We start from the raw sequence: 10,517 nt of genomic DNA, 5'->3' as shown, positions 1-10,517 counted from the left end.
AAAGTGACATTTGAAAAATGTGCATTTGAACCTTGTTACTGCAGCACTTTGAGGTAATGATGTGAAGCCCTAGGAATATTTAATGATAAGGCAGCTCGATATCATTTATTACAGTTTAATGTCGCTGCGCCTGCTCATCCTAGATTTAACGGCACGATTTAAAGAAAAACTAGGAGCCTAAACATCGCTGACAGTAAGCGTTACAAATTATCACTTTCGATGTATGTGATGTACATTCAGCTTATTGCAGCATATTAAGCACTAGTCACGGGGAAACTATTTTTAAAGTAAATGTTGTAGTTTGTATTGCAAGAAAACAGGAGCGTTGAGAAGTTAGTCAAAAGTGAGTGTAAGGTTGTGTTTAAGCTTTATTTGCATTGCCAGCTGGGTGCAGGATGGCTATAACACTGATCTGTGATATATCCTTCAGCTCTCTGCATTTCCACCCGTCTGGGAACGCCCCTAAAGGTATTATCGGATGCAAATAAATTGATCTACATAATGTTTTTTAAAAGACCCATGTAATTAGAGCGGACAATGGGGTATAATTGCAGTGCCGGATGGACGGTTAAAGTGCAACATGAATTGTTCCGCTGATTTGCGAGAAGTCCCAGATGGGCCGCATCGAATGGATTTTAGAACATTTTTACTGGACGTTTAAAACGCTATCCACAACAGGTTATTTCAAAGTACATCCACTTCATTTCAATGACAACGAAGAAAAATGCGGTCAAACTGGGGGACACATCATTAAAATATAACTCTGCTGGGTACTTTGAAAATGCCCTCCTCCAGTTAAAGGTACATTGTGGAGCGAACGACAGATGCATAGCTTTTGATGCTGTACCAGTGTGATGCGCCAACTTTAAAAAAGGACAGTGGGCAGAAAAATAGATTCACCTTTCACGGGGACAGATGATTTCATTGTTTTTAGCCCGTTACAACTTTAAAGTGTGGAAGTGCTGTGTGAACAATCTGATTTCTTAAGTAAAGTCTTTACAGAGCAGCTGGAAGTCCTCAGCTCTGTCCGGACCTAAAAACTAACTTTTCACAAAGTATTGTTCGATGTCTAAATAGAAAGGCAAGGGCTGGTATAGAAATGCCAACACGTTTGTCCTCACTCTAGATTAGCACTGCTGAACAGCAGGAAGCGCAAGATCAAATGGGACCTGAGATTTAGAAATAATTAACAGCAGGACAGTAGTTCAGTAAAATAATTGAATCAAATTATTGGATGTGCATTCTCCAACTTTGATACAAAATTGGGATTCAAATGAAAATGATTAAGTGCCAATATAATGAGAAGATCACATTAAATATTTTACGTAGGTTACTTAAACATGCGTATCCTGTCGTAAGTAGAGGTAGTTTATGAAATAATGTTCTGTGCTGAATATCCATTCAAAAGTGTTGATAGACCATGCAAGATTAACATAAAAAATTACAGCTGTAGGGAGCATTTTGTGTTAAATGGTTCTCCATTTACTGCAACAGTTAACTGAAATTAAGTCTTCTCAAACAAAAGAAAGCTTTGTTTTCTATATATTGTAATGTCAGGAGAGATCCTTTTGATGTTCAGCTAAACTATTATTGTAATCACACGTGGCGAATCTGTCCATGCATATCCAAAGGCCTCTGTAGTGTTAATAGCTGATGTGCTGCTGGGCTCTATACCACGTGCGCTGTTATTATTAGTCTCTGTCACTGTAGCCAGACGTCCAACAGACCAGCTTCAAACTAGAAAAGGAGTCCCACATTACAAGCGCCGTGGCAGAGGTTACACCTTCATGTAGAGGCACCGGCAATTTGTTTTATAAACGGCAATCTGACGAGCAGAACTGATCTCGGGTCCATCCATCATCTACTGATGCTTGCAAAACTAAAGTATCAGCTAATCATTTTAGTGGCATGTGTGAATTGTGAATTGCATTGTCTTGAAAATCTGTGTTAAGTCTAAAGTGAATTCTTGTGTGCATTCCCGCACTATTTGTGACAGAATCGCTGAACTTGTCTGATTTGTGGAGCAAACTCTAGCCGTTGGACAGTGTCTAAAGGGGAAGAGGGCGATGTTCGAGTGCCCGGGCAGTGGGGAAGAGATGGCTCCCACTCACAAGATTTCCTTCTCCATCATAGACATCCTCGACCCCCAGAAATTCACAGGCAAGTCGCAGGCATTTGAGCTGCGACAGAATGGGCTAAATGAAGGCAGTGAGGTGTCAGTACTCAGCAGTGAAGAACAGAGTTTGAAAGAGACAGGTGTAAAACTAAGTGCTGAAAAGAACAGCAACCAAATCGGCACCTATTCTGGTGAGTAACAGCACAGTCTCATCTTTAGCCAGCGTTACGACATTTTAATAATAACTCTGGTTAACGGTGCCAAATTACATTGTTTTGCTTGGGCCTCTTACAGGCTTTTTATTTCTCTGAAGAAATTGCGCAGCTCTTGTTATATTATATTGCCTATGTTATATTATCTTGACTTTCACACGAGAATAGTGTTATTAAGTGAATAACTAGGCCTTCTATTTTCTAACTCATGTATTTTCAAACCGATCCAGAGCGGATGTTCTGAATTTATGAAATTGACAAGAAGTTGGTTGCAGTAGGAGCGTTATAGTTTTATGGGTATAAGAAAATGTTTATTTGTATTATGGGTATAGGAGGGTGTTTGTATTGTGAGTGTTTTTATAGGTGAATGTATTATGGGTATAGGAGAGTGTTTGTATTATGGGTATAGGAGAATGTTTATTTGTATTATGGGTATAGGTGAATGCATTATGGATACAGGTGAGTGTTTGTATTGTGGGTATAGGAGAGTGTATATCTATTGTGGGCATAGGAGAGTGTTTGTATTATGGGTATAGGTGAGTGTTTGTATTATGGGTATAGGTGAGTGTTTGTATTATGGGTATAGGTGAGTGTTTGTATTATGGGTATAGGTGAGTGTTTGTATTATGGGTATAGGTGAGTGTTTGTACTGTGGGCATAGGTGAGTGTTTGTATTATGGGTATAGGTGAGTGTTTGTACTGTGGGCATAGGTGAGTGTTTGTATTGTGGGCATAGGTGAGTGTTTGTATTGTGGGCATAGGTGAGTGTTTGTTTGTATTGTGGGTATAAGAGAGTGTATATCTATTGTGGGTGTAGGAGAGTGTTTGTATTATGGGTATAGGTGAGTGTTTGTATTATGGGCATAGGTGAGTGTTTGTTTGTATTGTGGGTATAAGAGAGTGTATATCTATTGTGGATGTAGGGATGTGTTTGTATTATGGGTATAGGTGAGTGTTTGTATTATGGGCATAGGTGAGTGTTTGTATTATGTAACTCCACGCTTCTTGTTTACTCCCCCGGACGCGACAAAGCATAGTAACTGAAATGAATTAGTGTATGAGTCAGATAAATAACATTGTGGCTCAGGTTGTTTTTTAAATGGAGAGACTTGGTTAAGACTTTGCAAAATTCATCTGCTCCTCGACGTATGCACAATCACATCTCCTACGGAAGGCAGGTTTCAAATGAGAAACAACTATTTTGTTTCATTTAAGATAATTTTGCCATGATCACTTCCACGACATCGAACATTTAGTCTATTTAATTTACTATTCCGCTTATGTTCTTTATCGTGAAATCCACCGAAATCATAAATATGACATACACTACGTGTTATATCTTGAAAAACAATTACAGTTGTTCAATAACAGCTCTTTGCTAGGTGTGATTGGCACTGGGAGAGAGTCTGGGTAATTGTTTAAATCGTCCCACGGAGGATGCCGCTGCTCAAATGATCGATATCCTATTACTGAGTTGTGCATATCTCCTTCCAACAGCTTGCAGGTACAGCAGTGAAAACACGAGTCTGAAGCAGATCGAAGGTCCAAATATTTTTCGATTAAAACTTACATTTAATAGATGGCATTATCGATCTGTTAAAATCTGAAACTCTAATTGCACATCGTGGCTGGTGCAGATTTGGACACATTTTCGTGTATCCTGCCATAACTCTTCCATCTGCCTTTAAGTATTTCTTAGCTTCCTCCCAATCGGGATGCGATCAGTGCATATGACCGTTGTCCTCCTTACATTCCCCACAAAACAACAAAAAAGTCATAGAGCCACGATTCAATAAAAATGTCATACGCCAAATAAAACACTATACCGTTACTGAAAGGATAAAAACTATACCGTTATTAAAATCTTACTCTTGCACCTTAGGGGAGGGAGGGCGGGTGGCGTAGGGAACATGCATTCCCAAAATGATGCTCAAGTACTGCTGTGCACTTCCACACAAGTACTCGGCTGTAAAACACGGTTTCTCACTGATGAAATAGCTGGAGCATCGCCAGCCACGGATTTCCATGATTTCTAACCCTTGCTCTGAAATGGTGGCGCACTGGGCGTCACTCTCTTTCATTAAACGTCTGCTCAAGATGGGCAGCTTTTGGAGTGAGACTGACGAACGCTTCGCAAATTGAACTGCTGATACTTGAGCACTTACGGGTAATTTTCAATGGGACATTCCATATAGATATATATATATATATATGGCTATACATATATAGTTGGCCGATCTTTAACTTTGCTGGAAGAAGGTCCATTACAGCTGACTCTGTAATTTCTAATGTCACCAATTTGTTAGAAACAACTTTGAAACACTACCGAAGAACGTAGGGGGAATGCCATAGAGTTAACACAAGACATACAGAACAGCCAATCTATGACCTTACATTTTCATATTACTTATTGCCACTTTGTAGCATGCTGTGTTTTGTGGGATTTCGTTGTTGCATCCCTAATATATTGCATTACAATCAGTACAAGTGGGTCAAAATTTCCACTGATCTATGAGCCGGAAGCAACTACTGTTTCTAGGATCGAAATGAAGAGAGGAAAATAGCTATGACTAAGCGACCAATGGTTGAGCGGATTGATGGGCGGGGGCTGGATCAATTGGTTCAGAATTTATACAACTGTTAATAGCAATTGGTTTAAGACAGGGATCTACACAAACATAGAGTGAAACAGCAAGTGGGGAAATAAAGAAAATTAGTGTTAAGAAACTATAGGCAAGGGTGTGATTAAATGGGTGAAACAGAAAACGTATAGTACTTTTCTAGATCAAATGTGGTCTAGATTGATTCTGCATTAGTAACCCCTAAACACTCTTGCTTCTCTGTATAAAACAATAAGCGTTACAGGAGGGTATTGTACAACGGGAAATGAAATTAGAGCTAATGCAATGTCTTGTACCTTAAAAACGGGTTAGTTTGGCGATATGAGCTTTTAAAATGCCATTTATTGTAGTAACTGATTGATTGTACCTGTCGGGGTTGTGTACTAAGCAGCTAAACTTTATACAAGATATATTGCAACAAGAGAGATAATAAAGGAATGGAAGCTTCGATTGGACTGTGTTAGGAATTTCCAGCAGTAGTTCAGGCTTGATATTATATCAATTAGGCCACTATTCTTGCAATTATCTTAACATGTTTGTGTAAGCCTCCCTTTTTATATTAATTAATGTGAACCAGCAGAATCACTGGCTAACCTTGACTTTATATGTTCATGTGTCTTACCCCTTTGTTTTTTTTTGGTTTGCTTTGATCTCATGTTTTGCTTTTTCCTTTCTGGCGCACACGTGTTCTCTCATTTGCCCCTCCTGATTTCTATCATTATTCCTACTTCTGTTTCTCATCACACATTTCTCTTTCTTCCTTATGGGATTTCTTGCTGTGATATGGTGCATCTAAACAGAGAGCACTGGGGAGAGGTTGCAAGGTGACCAAGGTTGGGAACTGAATATTCAAGGATATTTGACATTTCAGAAGGATAGTCAGAAAGGGAAAAGAGGTGGGGTACTCTTAATAAAGGTTGAGATCAGCATGTTGTAAGAAATGATCTTGGCTCAAAAGATCAAGATGTAGAATCAGTTTGGTTGGAGATCAGAAACAGCAAAAGAGTAGTTTATAAGCCCCCTAATAGTACTTTAAGATTGAGTACAAGAGAGGTCTGGCAATAATTATGTGTGATTTTAATCTTCATATATATTGAACAAATCAAATTAGCAAAGGTAGCCTTGAGGATGAGTTCATAGAATGTATTCATTACAGTATCCTAGAACAATATGCAGTGTAACCAGCCATAAAAGATCTGGTAATGTGTAATGAGATAGAATTAATGGATGATTTCATAGTAAAGGATCCTGTAGGGAAGAGTGATCATAACATGAAGGCAAGAAACTTATGCCTAGTCTTAAAATTAAATAAAGGCAATTACAGAAGTATGAAGACAGAGTTGGATAAAATGGATGGGGAACACAGATAAATAAGGTAAGATGGTAGGTAAGCTGTGGCAGACATTTAAAGAGACATTTCATAATTCCCAACAAAATATATTCTATTGAAAAAGAAATACTCTACAAGAAAGATGAACCATCTGTGATCAACAAAGGAAGTTAAGGATGACATCAAACTGAAAGAAAAGGCATACAATACTGAAAAAAATAGTGGTAGGCCTGAAGATTGAGAACATTTTAGAAACCAGCAAAGGATGACAAAAAAAGGAAGAAAATAGAGTATGAAAGCAAACTCGCAAGAAATAAAAAAGAAACACAGACAGGAAGACATTCAACAAATGGCAGAGGTTTTGAACAAATATTTAGTATCTGTTTTCACAGTAGAAGACACTAAAGGCATCCTAATAAAAGAAAATCAAGGGGCAAAAGAGAGGGAGGAACTTGAAACAATCGCCGTCACTAGAGAAAAAGTAATGCAAAAGCAAAATACCACAGATGCTGAAAATCTGAAATAAAAACAGAAAATACTGGAAATATTTATCAGGTCAGTAGGGTTTGTGGAGAAAAACAATCAATGTTTCAGGTCAATGACTCTTCACACATGACTCTTCACACATGCTGTCCGACCCGATGAGTATTTCTGGTATTTTCTGTTTTTATATACTAGAGAAAAATGACTAGGCAAACTAATGGGACTATAGGCTGTCAAGTCCCCTGGACCTGATACGTCTTAAAAGAAGTGGCTGCAGAAATAATTGTTGCACTGGTTGTAATCTTCCAAATTCCCTAGATTCTTGAAAAGTTATAGTGGATTGGAAAGGAGGGAAACAGAAAGCAGGCCGTTAGCCTAACATCTGTCATTGGGAAATTTCTAGAAATAGTAGCAGGGCTTTTAGAAAATCATAATACAATCAAACAGTCAACATGGTTTTATGGAAGGGATGTCATGTTTGACAAATTTATTTTTTGAGGATGGTTAGCTCAGTTGTCTAGATGGACAGTGTGTGAATCAGAAGAATGCCAACAGCAGAGGGTTTGATCCCCGTTCCAGCTGAATTAGAGACTGAACCTGCCTCCTTGTCCTACCTGTAGTAAAATATCATGGCACTTTGCCATGGTTAGATAAATAATTGCCAAAGACCTGCTGAGAACTCAAGAAGAAAAATAGACTCCCACAAATAGCACTATCATAATGACCAAATAATATGTTTTTGTGATGTTGATTGAGGGATAAATATTGGCCAGGATATCAGGGATAAAGCCCCTGCTCTTCTTCAAAATAGTGTCATAGAACCTTTTACATTCATGCAAGAAGGCAGATAGGGCCAGGTTTAATGTTCCATCCAAAAGACAGCACCTCCAACAGTGAAGTACTCCAACAGTGAAGTATTGCAAGGGGGATGGAGTATAAAAGTAGGGAAGTCTTGCTATAACTGTACAGGGCATTGGTAAGATCACACCTGAAGTGCTTTGTACAGTTTTGGTCTCCTTACATAAGGAAGGATATGTATGCATTGGAAGCAGTTTGGAAAAGGTTCACTAGGTTGATTTCTGGAATGAAGGGGTCACCTTATGAGGAAAGGTTGAGCAAGTTAGGCCTATACTCATTGGAGTTTAGAATTGAATCATATAAGATTCTAAGGAGGCTTTACAGAGTAGATACTGGGAAGATGTTTCCCCTCATGGGGGAATCTACAACTAGGAGACATAGTTTCAGAATAAGGGGTCATCCATTTAAGACTAAGATGAGGAGGAATTTCTTCTCTCAGAGGGTAGGCAGACTTTGGAATTCTCTGCCCCAGCGAGCAGTGGAGGCTGGGTCATTGAATATATTCAAGGTTGAGTTAGACTAATTTTTGATTGACAAGGGAATTAAGTGTTATGGGGAACAGGTGGGAAAGTGGAGTTGAGGCCAAGAGCAGATCAGTCATGATCTTATTGAATGATTGAGCAGGCTTGAGGGACCAAATGGCTTACCCCTGCTCCTATTTATCCTCTTATGTTAAGTTTAAGCTTGAGAATAGCAATTACCTAACTATGATAGGATGCATCTTTGTTTGTTTAAATCAGCAGAGAAAAGGGGGGTTAAAGGTGGTAGTGTCATCATGCATTCTATAACTTATCTGGCTGATAAAATTTTAAATGCTTATTTGCAGATGGAAGTGATTGGGAACAAGACACACTTTCCAATGCTAATACACCAAAAAAGTCTCTAGAACCTCATGAAAGCTTTCAACCATTTAAAGAGGATAAAATTCCGACACAACCTGAATTAGACAAAGAGCACACTGCCTCAACTGAATTGGAAGCCAGGTCGGAACACACTGCACCCAGACAAAAACGACGTCGAGCTGAGCCAGGCTGTGCTAAACCAAGACGAGCTAGAACTGCCTTCACGTATGAGCAACTAGTGGCCCTGGAGAATAAATTCCGCTCAACTCGTTATCTGTCGGTTTGTGAACGTCTCAACCTGGCCCTGGCCCTCAGCCTTACAGAAACACAGGTTAAAATCTGGTTTCAAAACAGACGTACCAAGTGGAAAAAACAGAACCCTGGGGCAGATAGTACAATGCAGCCCGGATCTACTAGCTTGTCTCGAGTCAGCCCAAGCCCTCCTGGACCAAGTGTACTCAACTTCCCAACTTTTCAGACATATGCTGCAGGGAATGTCATTTGCCAGGCAGCAACTCCAGTCCCTTTAATATCATCTACTGCAGGGCTGATGTCTCCCTTTCTGAGTTCTGCCTACCTGACACCATTTTACGCTCCACATTTGTGAAAACTATACAAATTGTCTCTTGCAAATTACAAACACTGATGTGGAATATACTGACAACCAACTTTTTCCTTGAGCTGCCATTCTTGTACATCTTGTGTGCTTCTTCTTTTTAACAGTTCAATGGTAATATAAACAGCAACATCACCACGCCTAAGGGACCAAGTAGTTCCAGTAGTAGTCTACAGTTCGGAATCTGTCTTCAACAGTCAGTCTAATTCAATGCTGCACAATGACAAGCTCAAAGTCTGAGGCAAGGTATTAGACAAATACTGCTGCTCTCCCTCAATGAGAGAATGGACAAACCTGCCAAGCTCAGATCCACACAGAAGACACATAACTTTTGATAGGTTCTTATGGAACATTGTTAAGTCTAAGGTTATATGATTATGAAATTAGGAGGCCAGTTACACCTTTGTGTCCATAGATAATAAAAAGGGCACTCAATTATTGATATTCTGTTCCTTGTAGTATTTAAACTCTACCTTTGTGGATTCATTACTATTATCCATATTAAATGATTTCAAACTCTTGGGACAAATGTTAACAACAGAAATTACAGGAATCCATGGTGGACTGTTCCATTTCTTAAATTAAAGGAAGGCACATGTTGCAAATTACATCAATTAAATAACAAAGTGGATGGGATGGATAAATTTCATCCCATAAACATGTACTGAGTTTGCTATTGGAGATAACATTTTAAAAAGTTAAAGCAGGAAAATAAACATATCTGGAGGTACCTAAAATTATTCTGGCTCATCTAGATGTGGTACTATAGTAAGCATTTCATGGTGCTATATGGACTTTACTTCAACAACATAATAAACTTTGATTAAATTATTCCACGGTCTTACTTTTTCCAAGAGGCTAACTTTGGTCAACTACATGAATTCACTAAAGTACCATCAGGTATTCCTACATGCTTAAAGTAACTTGGCTTTGATGATTATAACGCGATTTATTTGCAACAAAGGTAAATGACTTTTACCATCAAACTCAATAATCTTCATAAACTAATTTGATTTTTTTCTGTTAGGATATGTATTTCAAATTTTAAATTGGTTTCAGTTTGGCCAATAAAAGATTAGGAAAGTGGGTTACTACTTATTGTCCATGGATAGAAGCAACACATTTTCACATTTGTTTTTCTCTTGGTAGATATTACAGTGCAACCATATTGTGTTTTCTTGAAGATTTGCTTTAAACTATTTGTCTCCATGATTACGATAACTTCAGACAATGTACTTAGCTATTTAATGCAGCATTTGATTAAAAATAAACATGAATTAATGTGATGTAGAAACCATTTATGGACATTCTGTAAGCTTATTCATGCATGGTGGTCTTCTGAACCCAATAACACAAACACCCAGATTTTAGCTGGCCAAACATTAATGAGAAGTCATTGGAATTAGTTTAAAAATAATTTTTGAATATAATGTAATAAT

The 10,517-nt window shown here is 38.4% G+C and overlaps 1 protein-coding gene across 1 annotated transcript; it reads left to right on the top strand.

Moving 5' to 3' along the window:
- Window positions 1-2,066: 2,066 nt before the first annotated feature.
- On the top strand, window positions 2,067-9,069 carry nkx1.2la (NK1 transcription factor related 2-like,a). The gene is made up of 2 exons (XM_078565304.1): window positions 2,067-2,307; window positions 8,447-9,069. Exons 1-2 carry the CDS (start codon window positions 2,067-2,069, stop codon window positions 9,067-9,069), a joined length of 864 nt encoding a protein of 287 aa, XP_078421430.1.
- The last annotated feature ends 1,448 nt before the right edge of the window (window positions 9,070-10,517 follow it).

Source organism: Cetorhinus maximus, chromosome 20 (assembly GCF_964194155.1).
Source record: "Cetorhinus maximus chromosome 20, sCetMax3.hap1.1, whole genome shotgun sequence".
NCBI classification, from domain to species: Eukaryota; Metazoa; Chordata; class Chondrichthyes; order Lamniformes; family Cetorhinidae; genus Cetorhinus; species Cetorhinus maximus.
This window is presented reverse-complemented; position numbering and strand designations above follow the sequence as displayed.

Bases quoted from the DNA above. Each gene is read 5' to 3' on its own strand.
- nkx1.2la (XM_078565304.1), top strand. From the start codon at position 2,067: ATGTTCGAGTGCCCGGGCAGTGGGGAAGAGATGGCTCCCACTCACAAG. The intron at 2,308-8,446 runs GTGAGTAACAGC...GCTTATTTGCAG, and splicing joins CCAAATCGGCACCTATTCTG to ATGGAAGTGATTGGGAACAA.